Genomic DNA, 17,902 nt, shown 5'->3' with positions numbered 1-17,902 from the left:
CAGACCCGTCATTGGACTGTGCGGTCGCGCTGAGCTGACAGATGCATCCTAGCAGGCTTGACCCACAAAGCTTTATTTGGGGGATCCACCCAGAGTGTGGCCACCTCACTTCCAGAGCTTCTTGATGGACATGTTCTTCTCGCTGTCCTTCTGCATGACCTGGACAGTGAGGGGATGAGGGATGTGGTTATGCACTGGGTGAATGCACACCCTGTCCCCACAGCTCCTGAGCCACCACGAGCACCGGGAGACAGGTGGGGGACATGTACCTTGGCTACTGCCATCTCGAAATCCTCCTGGGTGACGTGAACTCGCCGCTCCCGCAGGGCATACATGCCGGCTTCTGTGCACACGCCCTGGGCAGGGAGAGGAAGAGGGGCTGTTGCTTGGCCGCCGAGAATGACCCTGGGCCCCGAACGTCCTCAGGGGGCCTCCCATTTTCTGGTTACCTTCACTTCAGCCCCCGACGCTCCCGGCATGAGCTCAGCAATTTTCCTCAGGTTGATGCCCCGGGTCAGGTTCATTTTCCGAGAATGGATCTTCAGAATGTCCAGCCGGGCCTAGAGACCAGAGAGGAAGGGCCTGAGTCCCATCCCTCCACTCCTCTAACCCGAACCTCTCCCAGCACAACGTGGCAGCACAAACCTCCTCGTTGGGCGGTGGGAATTCAATTTTCCTGTCGATGCGCCCCGGCCGGAGCAATGCTGAGTCCAGGATGTCGATCCTGTTGGTGGCCATGATGACCTACACGGAAGAAGAGTGGGTGTGTGCCTGCCATCAGCCAAGCGCTCCCGTCCCGCTAGTCACCAAGGGCCCTCCCTGCGGTAGCCACCACCTGACCTTGATGTTCTTGGTGGCCTCAAAGCCGTCCAGCTGGTTGAGCAGCTCCAGCATGGTGCGCTGCACTTCGCTGTCCCCGCCTGAGCCCCCCTCCAGGCGGGAGGAGCCGATCGAGTCGATTTCATCCATGAAGATGATGGAGGGCGCGTGCTCCCGAGCCATCACGAACAGCTCTCTCACCATCCTGGCCCCTGTGTGCAGGACAGCGGGCTCAGAGCGCTGACCAGACCTTTGTCTCCCTCCACTCTCACCTCGCGTGAGTTCCTAGTCACTTACCTTCCCCAATGAATTTCTGTACCAATTCAGAGCCAGAGACGCGGATAAAGGTGCAGTCTGTGTGATGTGCCACTGCCCGGGCCAACAGCGTCTTCCCAGTGCCTGGGGGTCCGTACAGCAGCACTCCCTGTGGGGAAAGAGTGGGACTCAGGGCCCATAGCCAGCCCCTCATTTCCGTCCAGGGACACCCACCCCCACCCCCACCCCCGCCCATGCTGGATGCTAGGTACAAAAAAGTGAACGGCAAGTCCTTTCTGAAGCTTGTACCCAAAGCCCCCTTCCCTGGCAAGGACCAGTTGCAGTATCTCCTGACCTTCCTAAGCCCTCCGTGTGACCGGGGCTGGAGGGGCTTAGTCCTGTCCCCACAAGCCCAGGCCCTCACCTTGGGCTGTGCAATTCCCAAGGCTTCAAAGAGCTCCGGGTGCTTAACAGGCAGCTCGATCACTTCTTTGATCTCCTTGATCTGCTTGTCCAGCCCTCCAATCATCTCATAGGTTGAGTCTGGAACCTTCTCCACCATCATCAAGGACACCAGCGGGTCCACCTTGTTGGGCAGGATCTTGTGCAGAGTGTAACTGTCATTTCTGAGAGCCACCCGGCAATTGGGTGTCACCTGGGTGAGGACGCAGGGCAGTTTCAGAAGGTGGTGCGAGGGGAGCGGACCCTACCCCTCCCTCAGCCTCTGCACTCACGTCATTGATGTCGATGTTCTTGTCCACATCTACAACAAACTTGCCCTCAGGGTGTACCTAAAGGACACAGGGCACTGGGCTTTTCCTTACGGGCACCAGATCCCCGACCCCGTTCCGGAGAACCCGAGACCGTCGAGAAGGACGAGAGCACTTGGGGCTGGTCCCCGAGGTCCTGCTGCCTTTACCTTAACCAGCACCTTCTTCTTGTCCATGGCCCGGACCACCTCCCCCACGTAGGAGCCTTGTTCCTGCAACAGCTGTAGCTCCTCCCGCAACAGGCGAACTAGGTGGGGAAAAGCAGCCGTCACTGACCTCTCCCTGTGCCCCTCACCCACCCTCACCCAGTAAACATGAACTGAGCCCCATTTTGAAATTTTGAGGGGAGAACTATGCACATGCCAAACCTTGCCCTTGACAGGGTCATAATGCAGCACAGGAGAGAAAACGTGTGGAACAACTATGTAAGGACAAGGCAAACCGTAAGCCAGGGGTGGCATGAAAGGCCTGAGCCTCAGAAGTGCATGGCATCTCAAGCACCCTCCCCTCTAGCCCCCCACCCCCTGCCCCTCTCACCTTTTGCATTCAACTCATTCCTCTGCGCCTGTAGCCGCCGGAGATTTTGGCTCTTGTCATTCACGATCAGCTGTAGGAGGCAAGGGTCAGATTATGTTACCCAGGGCCACGATCCTTCACAGGTGGGTGTCAGCTGAGACTGGGAAGGGCACAGATCATCTGCTCATGGTCCAGGTTCTCCACTATGACCCTAGTTATCCTGTCCTCTCAGAGATGGGGAATGCCCAGCCCTCAAGCCACAGGCCCATGAAGCCATCAATGCCGGCTAGCATCACACTGCATCACCGAGAGCAGCAGCTCTTGCTGTCACACTAGAGGTGAGTTCCTTGACCAGGGTGGCCTGCAATTGATGCTAAATATCCCAATGGCCCCTGTTCTAGAGCATGGTTCTCAAACTTATTTGGCCTACCACCCACTTTTCAGAAAGTTAGTTGCTCAGTGCCTCCTGGCAGTTAAAATCTTTCATATTATGGGCCATAATCCAGGAGAGAGTGTAGGTAATCTGTTTCTGCAACCCCCTTGAACCATTCCAATGCCCCCCATGGGGGGCGGGGCGGTATTGCCCACTTTGGGAAACTGCTCTGGAACCTGTAACTCAAAGCTATCAAGCGATGCTGACTCAGCAACCCTGAAAAAAAGAAGAGAGCTACCCCGGTGAGTTTCCCAGACAGTAACTTTTTTTTTAAATTAATTAATTAATTAATTAATTTTTTAGCATTTTATTAGGGGCTCATACAACTGTTATCCCAATCCATACACACATCAATTGTGTAAAGCGCATTTGTACATCGTTTCTCAAAACATTTTCTCTCCACTTAAACCCCCGACATTAGGTCCTCATTTTTCCCCTTCCTCCCCGCTCCCCCCTCCCACATGAGCCCTTGATAGTTTATAAATGGGCATTTTGTCATATCTTGCCCTATCCGACGTCTCCCTTCACCCACTTTTCAGTTGTCTGTCCCCCAGGGAGAAGGTCACACACAGTTCCATGTAATCGGTTCCCTCTTTCCTACCCTTTCTCCCTTTACCCTCCCTGTTTTGCCACTCACACCACTGGTCCTATAGGGATCATCTGTCCTGGATTCCCTGTATTTCCAGTTCCTATCTGTACGACTGTAACTTTTTTACAGAGTCAAAAGCTTCATCTTTCTCCCTAGGAAGCGGCTGGTGGTTCTGAACTGCTGATCTTGTGGTTGGCAGCCAGATGTGTACCCACTATAGCAGCCACCTAAAAAGGCTGCTGGTCCAAGGCTGGCCCAGGAATAGCAAGAGCCCCTAATTAAAATTTTTTTAAAATGGTATAGCTGACTGATGTAGAGGATTTTCTGAGGGAAGGCAGCAGGGTGTCATGAGAAGCCTTCTAACTTTTAAAAAGCCTGAGTTCTAGGTAAAGCTAGGGCAAGCAACTTTAAAGCTCTGGTCCATTTCCAGACGGTTTCTTTTCTCATCGATGTGAGAAATAAAGAAAATCACACATAAAGGTATTTTTTAAAAGGGAGAATTCAAACATGTTGTTGATACCTGCAAATGAGCTCCAGAATTTTTCCTTGTGCTGCCTCCCCATCTAGAGGGTTTCCAGCTAGCTCCCTCTTCAGGCTACAGCACCCAAATGACATCTTTCCCACCCAGCCACACGGGATCAACAATGCCCAGTCCTTAGTGCTGCTGCGACCCCGCCCCTGAGAAATCTCAGTTCCTGAGCCTGTATTCTTTCCTTTGGTAAGAAACCCTCCTTCAGGCCTCTTCCAAAATGAATGCATGGGCTTCCCTTATTTGCAATCCTCAAGCTGTGCAATAAACCATCAACAGTGATTTCCCTCAAAGCAGTGAGGCTAGAGATAAACAAGAAACCACTCATTTCACGCACCTTGTATCACTACCCTCACAAACCATCAGAGTACGGTCCTTGTCAGGGAGACCCCCCCTTACCTGAAGCTCTTCAATCTTGGATAAATAATACTGGCGGAGTCCACTGCCGGCCTTGCCCTCTTCCAGCTCCATCTGGGGACACAGGGGTTGGGGAAAATAACAGACTCAACGTCCGAGAGGTGAGAGACCCTTCCCGGGCGCTTCACTACCCGCCAACGTTCTGTGTAAGCGCTCCCTCCCTCCGACTCTCGAGTGCTAGGGTTTGGATTCCGGCCCCTCGTTCCATCCTTGCGCGGGGCTACCACCAGAACGCCGTCTCCCTCGCCGAACTTCTCGCAGGGATCAAGAAAGGATGAACGCGGAGAGGCGTGTCGTACTGTCAGGCGCGGCACGAACTCGAGGTGGTCAGCTTGAAGCGGGGCCAGCTGGCCCCCCGGCGCCCTGGCCCCCTTGGACCTGGGACTCGCTCGCGGCCGGCGGCCCCCTCGCAGCCCTGCCCGGACGCACCGCGGGCGGCGCTGACACAGCAGATCCGGCCCAGCGGGGCCTGGTCTGGATCGGTCCACTCCCCGCGGCCGCCTGGCCCGCCCGCTCCCCGCCTCGGCCCGCGGCTGCTCCGCATCGAGCCCCGGGCGGGCTCCGGCCCCGCCGCCGCCATACCTGCTCGGGTCCGTCCAGCGCCATCTCCCTCTTTTCCGCGGAGGCCGCCGGCATTCGAGCCGACCCCAGACGCGCATGCGCAGCAGCAGGGGCGGGCTGCCCGAGGAAGCAGGCAGAGATCACTTCCGGGTCGCACGCCGGAAGTGCAAAGCCAGCGCTAACTCATAAGGGCCTTGGTGGGCGGGTGGCCACAGGATGCCAGAGCATTGGGAGGGGACCTGCAGGGCGGGGAGGGGACGACCTCCCCCCAAAAAGTTGCTCTCTAACTCGCTGTTTACGTCTTATACTCTGCCCTCCCGGTCCCAACTTTCAACTTGTAAAACCCGGGAATTTACTGCCACGCTCAAGATGGCGGAAATCTCACGTCGCGCCGCGTGGGGCGGAAGCGGAAGTGGGGCGGAAGCGGAAGTACGCTTGTTGCGTCCATGTGCCGCTCCTGGAGCGCTGAAAACGTTGTTGCTTAGCTCGCAGTGGGACAGGCAAAGCAGAATCTAGTGGCCTGGGCGGAACCATCGTCAAGTTCTCTTCCCCTCTCTCCAGTTTGAGTGACACCCCCCCATTTCCACCATGGGCAAGAAGGGCAAAGTTGGGAAGAGCCGGCGAGACAAGTTCTATCACTTGGCGAAGGAGACCGGTGAGCCTGGGCCCGGCCTCTCCCTTCTGGAACCGGGGGTGCCTCTTCTGCAGCAGGGGAGGTGGGGGGTTGAGAGGCGCCAGAGAAATCCTGCTGGCAAAGCGCTCAGCTGACTTGGTGGTTGTGCCGCCCCCCGCAGGCTACCGCTCCCGCTCAGCCTTCAAGCTGATCCAGCTCAATCGCCGCTTCCAGTTCCTGCAGAAAGCCCGCGCCTTGCTGGACCTGTGTGCTGCGCCGGGAGGCTGGTGCGTGAAGCCGGCTCAAGTGGCTCCTGCTGGGGATTTCTGGAGGCTGAGTTGCCGGGAGGGAAGAGTTCCCAGCCTGAAGTCAAGCACTACGCTGCTCCCCACCGAGCAGACTCTTCTCAGTTATAACGCTTGGTGGCTGTTGACTTCTTTCCTTGTCGGAAGTGGCTTGGAACGTGTACCTTCTGCCCGCTTCCCATGGCAGGGACACCCGGGCTTTTGAATGTTCAGGGAGGTGGAAAGGGTGGTCTGAGGCCTTTAAAACCCTTGTTTTACAGGTTGCAGGTGGCTGCCAAGTTTATGCCTGTGTCCAGTCTTATTGTGGGTGAGTGACAGGTGGTTTCCCAGGTATCTCAGAGTGTGGGGTACGAGATACTAGATTTGTCCACTCTTTTGTCCCCTCTGCTTGCGGAAAAACCCTTTGGCATCCTCTGATTTCTTCCAGGCGTGGACCTGGTTCCAATCAAACCTCTCCCCAATGTGGTGACACTCCAGGAGGACATCACAACTGAACACTGTCGACAGGTAATAGGAATTGCCCTGTTCCTGTCTGGTGTGTGCAGACATCCATGCCTCTCCAAGAGTCCCCCAAGGTTGTCCTAGTGATTCTGCCCTAAGCAGGACCCCTATAAGGAGTCAGTCTCTGAAACCCACAAGGGCAGTTCTACCCTGTCCTGTAGGGGCTCTAGACTTGATGGCAGCAAGAGAAGCAGGAGCCCTAGCGACACTGCTGGGTGTTAGACTAACCGAAAGTCCTGTCGGAGAAAGAGAGGCTGTGTGCTCTGTGTAGATTGACAACCCCCTATGTGATCGCTCACCGTCAGAATCAGCTTGTTGGCAGTAGTGCATTTAAGTAGGAACTAAGTAACTGGTGTCACAGTGGCGTAAGCATTCAGTGCTAACCAAGAGATTCATCGTTCAAGGCCACCCGCTGCTCCATGGGGAAAAGTTGAGGCAGTCTGCTTCCGAAAAGGTTCCCAGACTTGGAAGCCCTATGAGGCTATTCTACTCCAACTCTGGGGTATCTCCAGGTCCAAGTTGACTTGAGGGTAGTGGGTTTGGGGGCCTGCCATAGTGACTGCATGTCTGTCTGACAAGGCCCAGGTATTTCTAGTGTCCACTGTGTGGTGAGCGTCAAGGAACAGGTGCTGGGACTTAGGAGAAGGGCAGAGATCTTCGTCAATGAAGTTTTTTACTCGATGGGGTCGCTGGTAAGACTCTCTTCATGAAGACCAAAACCCAAGCAGATTCATGCTCATGGCATGCCTGTATACATATGGTTTCTGGCACTGTAAGTCTTTACTGGAGCAGACGGCTTAAGCTTTCTGCAGTGGCTGGTGGGTTTGAACCACCAACCTTGTGCCCAGTGCCTAACACAGTAGACAGGGTTATATTCTTCTTGTTAGGTAGATACACAACAAATGACTAGACCAGGGGCCGCATCCCTCACCATGCTGCTTGCTATTGCCATAATGTCTTCATCTCTGTAGGCCCTGAGGAAGGAGCTGAAGACCTGGAAGGTCGATGTTGTGCTCAATGATGGGGCTCCCAACGTCGGGGCCAGCTGGGCCCATGATGCTTACTCACAAGGTGCCTAGGGAGAGGGGACCTGACTTGGAGGGATCATGTTCACAGGGCGGCAGGGGGCCTCCGGTGACTGAGTCTCTCCCACAGCCCACCTGACGCTGATGGCTCTGCGTCTGGCTTGTGATTTTCTGGCTCGTGGCGGCTCGTTCATCACGAAGGTTTTCCGCTCCCGTGATTACCAGCCCCTGCTATGGATCTTCCAGCAGCTGTTCCGCCGGGTACAGGCCACCAAGCCCCAGGCCTCACGCCATGAGTCTGCAGAGATCTTTGTAGTCTGCCAGGGTGGGCACCACCTTCTTTCTCTCCCTTGACTCCCCTTTAGAACTGCCAAAGCACATTCTAAGAATCTACCTTATCTTAGGGTTCCTGGCGCCTGACAAGGTTGACAGTAAATTCTTTGACCCCAAGTTTGCCTTCAAAGAGGTTGAAGTTCAGACCAAGACCATTACTGAGTTGGTGACAAAGAAGAAGCCAAAGGTGTGTTTTGGGAGGGGGACCACCCTCAGGCCCCAGTGGGTCCTACTGGCACCCCAGAAGGGATGACTCACCTGTTTTACTTCTTCCCACCAGGCTGAAGGCTATGCTGAGGGTGATCTCACTCTCTATCACCGGGCCTCAGTCACTGACTTCCTCCGAGCTGCCAACCCTGTTGACTTCCTCTCCAAGGCTAGCGAAGTGAGTTCCAAGACTTGGGGTGGGAGGTGTAGGGAAGCCCCAGAAACATGGCTCAGAGCCATCTCTAATGCCCCTCTCTTCTTCAAACAGATCTCGCTGGATGAGGAGGAGTTGGCCCAGCATCCGGCCACCACTGAGGATGTCCGGGTATGCTGTCAGGACATCAAAGTGCTGGGACGTAAGGAGCTCAGGTACAGTCTGGGGATGCAGAGGCGAGAGAGGGCCTTTGAAGGCCGTGTTGGCCAGAGCCCTGGGTTTGGTTTATGCGACTCAGACCTGAGATGAAGGGGGCAGGGCCTGAAAGAGAAGACCCGGTTGGACAGTAAGAGGAAGAGCCCAGTCGATAATGACATTTCTGGAGCAGGTCCCTGCTGAACTGGAGAACAAAGCTTCGGCGATACATGGCTAAGAAGCTGAAAGAGCAAGCAAAGGCCCTGGACATCAGGTGAGAGGGGAAGCAGGCAGGTGGTGTTGAGATGCTAGGAAGGAAACATCTGGAAAAGAAGCCAAACCATTTGGGTTGTTCTACCAGCCTCAGCTCTGGAGAGGAAGACGAAGGTGAGGAGGAAGAGCCAATAGCTGAGACCAGAAGGCAGTCCTCAAAGGAAGAGGAGGAGGAGGAACAATTGAACCAAACCCTGGCAGAGATGAAGGCCCAGGAGGTGGCGGAGCTGAAGAGGTGAGCTGGGAGGACTTGGGGAACGCCCTGCAGGGTGATGCCTCTGCATGAAGAAGGCGGAGATGCAGGGCTGGGCTGAGTGAAAGTGCAGCCCCACACTCCCGGCCCCCCAGGAAGAAGAAGAAGCTGCTGCGTGAGCAGAGGAAGCAGCGGGAGCGCGTGGAGCTGAAAATGGACCTGCCTGGGGTTTCCATCGCCGACGAGGGCGAGACCGGCATGTTCTCCCTCCGCACCATCCGGGGGCACCAGGTGGGGCAGGGCTGGGGCCCAGGCAGAGTGATGGTGTCCGGGAAGGTGACTGTGGGTAGGAGACACTGGATAGGCTTTTCAGTCTGGCAGAATGATCTGCCTTTTGGTTGCAGCCCTCATCCATGTCAGGACTTCCGAGGACAAGGCAGAGGGTGGGGCTGAACAGGTGCCTTGCGTCTCCAAGGCTAAGGGACAAAAACCTAAGTGATGAAATTAGGACGACTTAGCACAGGCTGGTGCTGTAGAAGAAAGGCCGGGAGTCTGCTTCTGTAGATTAAAAACCCAGCCGAGCGGCTCTCCTCTCTGGCATCCGGTTGCCATGAGTTGGTGTCTGTCCGGTGGCTGTGGGTAGGAATAAGGCGCAGGGGTCTTCATGTGGAGCTGGGTGACTGGTTGAGGGTGTGGTAGATGCAGCCAGGATGCCTGGGTGGCCAGCATGTGTTCTCTGGGGAGCAGGGCTCTTGGGCTCAGTGAAACCCAATAAAAGCCTTACTCCCCAGCTTCTGGGTGGGGGCCATGCTTGGATGCTGTCAGCAACTCAAAATCAGTGGAAGCGATTTGAAGTCTGGAGGAGCCCTGGTGGCTCAGGGTTACTCATTGGGCTGTAATCCGCATGGATGGCAGTTTGAAACCACCAGCAGCTCCACAGGAGATTGGGCTTTCTACTACTGTCAAGTTAACAGTCTGGGGGACCCACAGGCGGGTGCTGTGTCAGCACTGGCTGGTGGCACAGTGGCCTACATGTTGTGCTGAGATCCGCCAGGTCCCCCGTTTGAAGCCACCAGCCGCTCCTCGGGGGAAAGGGACTCTGCACCCGCAGCTCGGACTCTCACAGGGCAGTTCTCCCCATCCCATAGCGTTGAGTCAGAGCAACTCAATGGCAGTGTGTTTGCTTTAGTTTGAGTAGTCCAAAAATGACTAAGATGTCTTCAGAGAGGTTTGTTTTTTGAAAAGGGGAAAGTCACCATGTTTTAGGGCACTTTAAGATCTGGTGTCAACATAGGCCATGGGGTACTGTATCTAGAAGACCCGAGTGGGCTGCTATTGAAGAAAATCAACCGGGGACTAGTGAGCTGGCCTGGAATAGGAGTCGCTTCCCTGGGTCTGAGTTTTCCTTGCTGGTCAGAGGTGGCACAGCTGCCACAGGAGACTTCCGTCGTGGTAACCAAGGTCAATGGAGAGAGCAGATCCTGGAGAAAGTCAGCAGGCTCCTTTTAACTGCCCTTGACCACTCGGTGTCTCTGTTATACTTCAGTTGTTAGCAGAAGTATCACAAGGTGATATGAGCGCTGCAGACACATTTCTGTCCGATCTGCCAAGGGATGACATCTACATCTCAGACACTGAGGATGACGACGTGTCTCTGGATAGTGACCTGGATCAAGAGGAGCTGGCAGGAGTGGGGAGACGCCAGGTTCTAAAGGACCAAAAGCAGTAAGTGTGTGTGGTAGTGGGCATGTGCCACCCTCAGAGTTGACAGAAGGTCTCACCACAGGGGCCAATGGGAGCGAGCCCCCCAGGACCCAGTCACTGACCTTCCGCCCACCACCCTTTGTGTGCACAGGGTGCAGTTTGCTCAGGTAGAGGAAGATAAAGAGGAGGAGGAGGAGGAAGAGAATCCGCTGCTGGTGCCTCTAGAGGAGAAAGCAACAATGCAGGAGGAACAAGCCCACCTGTGGTTCTCGAAGGTAACAAGCAGGGGAGGGACAAGCTTGTTAGGGACTTGGCATTCCTCAGAGAAGGGGAGCTGAGGGCACGAGTCCCCGCAATTGCAGGACGGCTTTGCTGGGCTCGAGGATGCTGCTGACGAGGCCCTGGAGATCAGTCAGGCCCAGCTGGTACGTGCACGGCGGCGTGGGGAACAGGAGCAGCCCCAGGCGCCTTGTTTGAAGACCAGGGGGAAAAAAGCCCGGAATGGAGATGAGGCCCCAAAAGGGACAGAGGCTCAGGCCCCTTCAGTGGCAGAGTGTGTCACTCCCCCCGAGGGGGACCAGGAGGACAGCGGCTCGGAGAGCGGCAGCAGCAGCAGCAGTGAGGAAGGAGAGAGGTGCGTGGTGGAGCGGATGACTGAAGGGATGACTGCTGAGGCAGCACTGTTCCATTACCCCAGGCTGGGCCTTTCTCACCCGTGGGCTACACACAGGCAGTGGCTTCAAAAAGCTCCAATGATGGCTCTGCCTCCCTTGGTCCAGGCGACCTGGGTGGCAGGATTTTTAAAAGTTCCCTTGGTGGTTTCCAGTGGGGATGAGGGTTGGGGTGAGGAGCGCATGTGGCCTGGGTGACACAGGCATGGTGGGCAACTGGTTCAGTCCACTGTCACCTTGGCCTTTCCATCAGGAAACCACGAGGCGGGAAGAAGCGGGGCCGGGGCCCAGGACCAGACGATGACGGGTTTGAAGTGGTGCCTATTGAGGACCCGGGTGAGAGTGCTGTCCCTGATGAAAAGGGGTGGGGGTATGAGTTTCCACTTTGGGGAGTTGGTATTTGACTTGGCTCTTTGCCTCTCTAGCCAAACACCGGATACTGGACCCAGAAGGCCTTGCTCTAGGCGCTGTCATTGCCTCTTCCAAAAAGGCCAAGAGAGACCTCATAGACGACTCCTTCAGTCGGTAAGGAGCGTGGAAAAGCCTGAGAAGCGGCCCAGGCCCAGGCAGTGAGGTGGTTCCCTGAGGAAGCCTGAGTGGTGGTGCGTGCTGCGGCTCTCTGCAGGTACACATTCAACGAGGATGAGGGGGAGCTTCCCGAGTGGTTTGTGCAGGAGGAGAGGCAGCACAGGATAAAGCAGTTGCCCATTGACAAGAAAGAAGTGGAGCATTACCGCCAACGCTGGCGGGAAATCAATGCCCGTCCCATCAAGAAAGTGGCAGAGGCAAAAGCCAGAAAGAAACGGCGGGTAAGGAGTGGCGGCTGTCTGAGATTGGCGCTGGGTGGGTTGGGGGGTCCACAGCCACCTGACCTGATCGAGGGCCCCTCACAGATGCTGAAGAAACTAGAGCAAACCAAGAAGAAGGCAGAAGCCGTGGTGAACACAGTGGACATCTCCGAGCGGGAGAAGGTGGCCCAATTGCGAAGGTGATTGGGGGAGGGCGGAAGAGGAGGGCATGGGGTCAGGAAGTGCAGCAGAAAGCCTCCAACTTATTTCTTCCATTTACAGTCTCTACAAGAAGGCTGGGCTAGGCAAGGAGAAACGCCAAGTCACCTATGTTGTAGCCAAGAAAGGGGTGGGCCGCAAGGTGCGCCGGCCAGCGGGAGTCAGGGGCCATTTCAAGGTGGTGGACTCGAGGATGAAGAAGGACCAGAGAGCTCAGCAGCGCACAGAACAGAAGAAAAAGCACAAACGGAAGTGAGTGGCGCCAGCCATCCTAGGAGACAAGGACTGGGAGGCTTCCAGGCTGCCCCTCCCTCCCTTTACTCAAATTCAGTGAGGTAGGGATGGGGAGCGCTGGCTGTGTGAAGGGTGAGGGCATCTTCCTGCTAGAGGGATCCTCAGCCCTAAGGGAGGTGGGGAGCCCTGCAGCCTCCCTTGGCAAGTTCCACTAGTGGGCGAATAAACCTCGCTGCTGCCACTGCGTGCTGCAGTGCTCCAAGTCACGTGTGGTGTGTGCAGTAGAAATGACAGACAGCCCACTGGTCTCAGTAGTAAAACATTTACTAGAGCAAGCAGAAAGGAATGCACATCTTAAAAGAAACCACAAAGTCACAAAATTGGAATTTTGTATATTTCTTTTCCTCATATAAACAAAAAAATCATTGAAATCATTTCAGCAAAAGGTTGTTCTACCGTGGCAAGTAAAAAAAACAAACAAAAGGAGATTCTTTATTGTCTTTAAAACGGTTGTTTGTAGCTGCTCAGACCAGAGCCTTGCTGGATGCCCACCTCCCTCCCTTCCATCAGGCTTCAGAGCCAAAGCCTCCCTCTGGACAGCTGCTGTCGCCCACAAGTCTCAGGGCTCATGGCCAGGGAACTAGAGCACCAGCCCCACTTAGAAGCAGACATCTCTCTTCCCTGCAAGGTCTGCATCTCACCTCATCCCTTCCCCACACTTTGGAAGCCAACTCTTAAAATAATTTTACCTGTAGGTGCTTACAAGGTGACATTTTAAGTAGAAAATAGAAGCTACATGTAATATAAACCTTGAATGAATTTCGTGCCTGTGAGGCCCTTTCCTTCCCAAAGTGTCCTGAATAGACTCTCGTGATAATGCACCAGAACCAGGAGCTTCCTGGCTTCTCCAGCCTCCAAGGGCCAACAGCTTCTCAAGGAGATGAAAGGGCAAAAAGGATTTAGACAAAGGGTTTGGCCTCCAAGCTCCGGCTCCAATTAGCAAGGAATCCCCTGCCCTGGGCTCTGCTCCGCTCTAGCCCTGAGACAGCTAGTTACCAAAACCTTTCTAAAAATAAAGTTAAAGAATGACTTCTGTGTTTCCACGCATACCCTCTAGCTGTCCCATCGGCTCTTCTTACGTTTAGGTGGCTCAGGGACAGCAAAACCATCAGCTGTCTTGTCTGTCTTGCTGTCTGTCTTGTCCATCTTGCCGCTGTCCACCTTGGGGTCCATCTTGTTCTCGCGGTTACAGCCTTCCTTCCTGCTCTCTCCATTCCGGCCATCACTGGCACCCCGGCTCTCACCATGCCGGCCTCCGCTCCCTCCGTGCCTGCTCTCTCCATGCCGATGGCCCTCCGAGTGACGGCTACCACTTTCTGGGTAGCGATACCCCTCACCATGGCGGCCACCATCTCCATGCCGTGGGCTGTCGCCGTGCCGATTACCACTCTCTCCATGACTGTGGCGGCTGCCCCCCCGGTTCTCAGTGTATCTCTCTCTCTTCCCGTTGCCACCCCCCATCCCTTCGCGGCTGTTAGTCCCCGAAGCTGTGTTGACGCCCTGGGCTCCAGGAGAAGGGTAAGTTACTGGGGCACTGCTGATGTTCCCAGCATTGCCAAAGCCTGGGAGGCTCTTGGCAGCATTGGCAAGGGGGCTGTCGGGGCTGCTGTGGCTCTGCTGGGATGAGTTGGTTGGAACAGAATTCAAACTCCCTGCACTAGTCCATCCACTTGCCCCCGCAGCAGAGCTTCCAGCCTTCTGATTGGTCAGACTAGCAGCAACAAAGTGGCTCTTGTACTGTGACTAAAAGAGAAACAAACAGGAGCAAGTCAGATAGGAAGCTCAAGAAACTGGAAGCTCAAGTGGGGCGGTGACAGTACACACCCTGCTCTCCTGGCACTTGTGACTGAACTCTCCCTGTTGGTCCTATGCTGTTAGGAGTGATCATGGGTCTTAGTGCAGAAATAAATCTCAATGTACTCAAATTGTACTGACAGCTTGACTGCTTAGAATAAAGCACTTATGTACACAGTCCCAACATGAACACTCTACAACCGTCATTTGCAATTCCAGGATCCAAGTCCTCAAGCTCTTTAAAACAAAAGTCGGACAGCAAAACCTGACAGACTTCTTTTTTCCCACAGAGCAGCTGGTGGGTTTGAACCCCCCACCTTACAGTTTGTAGCTGAGTACTTAGCCCTGTCCCATCGGGGCTCCTTTCCTTTCCACTCAGCCTACAGGGATGATTAGGACACTTTGCTTCAATCATGAGTCTGGCTACAGACTTTCTGGGGTGTAAACAAAACATCCAGGAGAAAGTGGAAACCAGTCTGGAAACAAAATATAAATTAAGACTCAACTAGCTAACTGGAGCGGGCTCAAGAGTTCACAGCTGGCCCAAAACCAGTATGTCTTAGCCAAAAAGAAGACAAGGCCTCAGCCAGGTGACAGTGGCCATCCTCTAGCCAGGGAGGGCAGTCAGAGCTGGCTACAGCCCCCCAGCCCAGGCTACACCTGCACCTCCTGCTAAGTTATTTCTGAGTGTATCTTTGAAATTCAAGCGAGCAAAGGCCTCAGATCTAGCAGAGTGCCCAGGAGGAGCCCAGCCATGGTGGAGGGCAGGCCAGCAGCAACCCATGGGTTCCTGTTGAGTCCTTTGCAGAAAGCTTTTCTCTCAGACCTGGAAAGCGGCTTTCATGGCTGTCAGTCGGTCTCCCATGGCTCCCGTGGAGGGTTTGTAGGCCTCGTAATTGCTCATTACATTGTTGTTACTTCCACGGTCCTGAAAAATAAGCAACCACATTCATGAGGCGAGAAGGGAACCTTACCACCACCGACTGGGCCCTAGTGTAATGGGAACTCTGATGCAAGAGCTTCTTAGAAGTCCTCCACAGAACGTGCCATTTCTTGGACGTTACTTATGCTTTAGGGACAAAGGTACAGTGATGAAGAATCATTTTAAAATACTTAAGCCCTTCAACTTGATTGCTGAAAATCAATCCTAATCAGAAATTTTAATCAAGTGGTATTTATCAAAATCACAACAAAATGAAACCCACACACATTATGGATGTCCCTTGAGGCGGTGAGCGAAGCCCTCTGTGTGGATGTTCAGGCTCCGATCCAGGCCAATGAGGGGCAAGGCTTTTGTACCTAGTCTTCAGCACTGCACGCACACACAAGAGTCAGTTCTAAGGTTTGCACATGTACAAGGGAGTTCTTGTTCTAGAGTGCTGTCTGGCCCAAGGGCATCCGGACTCACCGTGCTTTCTGAACCCAGGCCAGGCCGCTCCCGGTAACCTAGGCCTCCGCCACCAATGTTCAGCTTTTTGCCTTTTCCTCCTTTGAAGCGGGATTTCCGAAACCAGGCATTCTGCATTGAACATAATTTAAAGTTAGGCCAGAAGAAAAGTACAGGATCCAACAGGAAATTCAATGGGATGGCCCTTCTTGCTCCCATCTTTAGCCAGTGCATTTATGGCGCAGGAGCAACTGCAGGAGCTGCAAAGGGACCAGCAGTTCTTTTCTGGCTGCTAAGTGGTTAGACCCTTAGCCCAGGCCTCCCAGAAGAGAAAAGCTCAATTAAGCCTCAGTGTGGCGGACCATCCCTTTGCAATCTAATACTAGGTTCACAGGACATGTCATGTTGACGCCATGTACATTTTCTGAAGAAAAGTTACCGGAACAGTTTATATGTGCTGTCTAATATTTATGCTTTCATCTGTTTCATGAGACAAATACATATATCCAAATGCATGTTTTTCTAAGCCTTCTAATCTTGAAATTCTCTGTGGTTTACTATCTCTCTGGATACTCATCAATCTGGCATGAACAGTTTTCATATATATATATAAAAAACTGAGTATTAACCCTAATAAATCAGTTTCACTGATGAAAGATTACTTCAGTAATAAATGTAAATACAGTCAAGAAGTTATTAGAAAAGAAACATCAAATGTAAAGACAAACAATGCGGTCATACTGACAAATCCAAGTGAGCCTTTCAATACTTTGAACCTGGTGTCTCAGACGTTCTTAATTTTACATTCCTGTATCGTTACACAGGTTCACTTTAAATTTAGTAGTGTATAATTAAGAAAATGTGTGGTTTCATTCCTGTCACGTAGAAACAGGTATGTAAGACATGCCCGTAAACCTAGCGTTAAGACGTTCTCCCCGTCTCAATTTGTACCTATTACAGACACAAAATTTGGAGCCCGTGAAGAACTGGTGGGTTCAGAAGCTGAGCCAAAAACTGAGCTCAGGCTTGAGAATCAGCTCAAGGAACAGACACCTGGAAGGGACGGGCAACCCACAACTAGAAACTTGCTTGACCCTGTTTAACAAGAGGGGAGACATCCAGCCATAGGCCACCAAGGCCTGCGAATCATCAATACCAGCTCCGACCACATGCCTCAGGGCCGGTTCCAGATATCATATTAGGGATGAGTTTATTAAACATTTCATTAGTATGGTCCTCAAGTGGTGTTACAAATATCCAAATGACCCTAGGCAGACAAGTGGTTTCCCCCGACCCTTGCCAAGTTTTCCCTGGGCAGGCAAGCCTCACTGCCAGAGGATGATGACTCATCAGATTTAGACCCATTCATATAAGGATGGGAGCACCTGGCAGGCACCTCTGACCACCAAAAGGGAGCACTCAGAGGTGGGACTGGCTTGGGAAGCGTGCGGATCAGGGAAACTGATGCCATGTGAATGCAGGAAGGCTAAGCGGAAGGCAGGGTCAAGCTGCTTCTCTGTCTGCCACCGTGGGCTCTCTTCACTCCCAGTATCTGAAGCTTGGGTAGCACCACACTATAGTACAGTAAGGGCTACCCCAGTGACCCTGCAGGTTAAGCTAACTGGAAGGTCACAGGTTTAAGCCCACTAGCTGCTCTAGAACAATGAAGGCTGTCTGCTCCTGTAAAGATCACTACCCTCAGAAACTCCATCCAGGGTCATCAATAAGATGGAATCAACTCAATGGAAGGGGTTTTAATCTCTTTTCCTTTTTATTTTAAAGTTCTATGGATCGGCCTATGAACTTGACACAGTATTTTCTATTTCAATTAACCTCAAATATACTATTTAAAGCACAACTAGTGTAAACTGAAGCCACGTGTATGGAGACACCTGGCAACCTCAGGAGGTCGAGTGCTCACTGTTGTGGCGTGCACCGAGAAAAGCATGATCAGTATCAAAGGGCTGAGCTCTGCATGTCTCTCAGGCTGGAGAGTTAAGGGGCCCTGGTTATGCAGGGGGTTAGCACTTGGCTAACTGCACGGCCATTCACACCCAACCCATGGCTTCACAACAGTTAAGACCTAGTGACCCACTGCTATTAAGATTATTACCAACAACAACAAAAAAAGATTATTACCAAGGCAACTCTGCAGGATAGCTCTTTTCCGTCTCATGGGGTCACCAGGAATTGAAATGGATTTGATGGCACCTGCTGCCACCACACCATTTTTTTTTCAATGTTTGTTTGTTTGGGCGGAGGGGTGCGAAGAGGGAACAGCAGCTGTCTTTGGATTACATTTACTCCTAACTGTGCTGTAGGGAAGCAAACCCAACATTCCTCCTCCACCCCATTCA

At 53.4% G+C, this 17,902-nt stretch overlaps 3 protein-coding genes across 5 annotated transcripts in view; 1 reads left to right on the top strand and 2 right to left on the bottom strand.

Annotated features, from left to right (window-relative positions):
- Positions 1-52: 52 nt before the first annotated feature.
- PSMC5 (proteasome 26S subunit, ATPase 5) lies at positions 53-4,988 on the bottom strand. Its single transcript, XM_004707273.2, has 12 exons — positions 4,911-4,988; positions 4,311-4,382; positions 2,382-2,451; positions 1,994-2,091; positions 1,809-1,865; positions 1,499-1,729; positions 1,117-1,243; positions 841-1,031; positions 646-744; positions 450-560; positions 270-356; positions 53-159 (listed from the first exon to the last, which is right to left on the bottom strand). The coding sequence occupies exons 1-12, from the start codon at positions 4,962-4,964 to the stop codon at positions 106-108; spliced, it is 1,251 nt and encodes a 416-aa protein (XP_004707330.2). The 5' UTR covers positions 4,965-4,988; the 3' UTR covers positions 53-105.
- A 370-nt stretch (positions 4,989-5,358) lies between these two features.
- FTSJ3 (FtsJ RNA 2'-O-methyltransferase 3) lies at positions 5,359-13,393 on the top strand. The gene is made up of 20 exons (XM_045299848.1): positions 5,359-5,544; positions 5,684-5,789; positions 6,068-6,114; positions 6,235-6,314; positions 7,280-7,379; positions 7,464-7,658; positions 7,738-7,853; positions 7,947-8,051; positions 8,142-8,242; positions 8,416-8,496; positions 8,584-8,730; positions 8,844-8,979; positions 10,235-10,413; positions 10,544-10,667; positions 10,755-11,026; positions 11,317-11,399; positions 11,489-11,588; positions 11,689-11,872; positions 11,957-12,051; positions 12,134-13,393. Exons 1-20 carry the CDS (start codon positions 5,478-5,480, stop codon positions 12,324-12,326), a joined length of 2,511 nt encoding a protein of 836 aa, XP_045155783.1. The 5' UTR covers positions 5,359-5,477; the 3' UTR covers positions 12,327-13,393.
- Positions 12,611-17,902, bottom strand: part of DDX42 (DEAD-box helicase 42) — a 42,293-nt gene continuing 37,001 nt past the window's right edge. For all 3 annotated transcript variants that reach the window (XM_004707271.2, XM_045299846.1, XM_045299847.1), the window contains 3 exons: positions 15,567-15,677; positions 14,985-15,086; positions 12,611-14,107 (listed from right to left, as the gene is read on the bottom strand). In XM_004707271.2, the coding sequence (XP_004707328.1) occupies positions 13,418-14,107; positions 14,985-15,086; positions 15,567-15,677 (903 nt within the window). In that variant the 3' untranslated portion in view covers positions 12,611-13,417. The remainder of the gene's footprint in view (positions 14,108-14,984; positions 15,087-15,566; positions 15,678-17,902) is intronic.

The sequence above is a fragment of the Echinops telfairi genome, unplaced genomic scaffold (genome assembly GCF_000313985.2).
Source record: "Echinops telfairi isolate 266 unplaced genomic scaffold, ASM31398v2 ScPeMD7_7458;HRSCAF=8496, whole genome shotgun sequence".
Taxonomy (NCBI): domain Eukaryota; kingdom Metazoa; phylum Chordata; class Mammalia; order Afrosoricida; family Tenrecidae; genus Echinops; species Echinops telfairi.
Note: the sequence above shows the minus strand (reverse complement) of the source record. Positions and strands in the feature narration are given on the sequence as shown.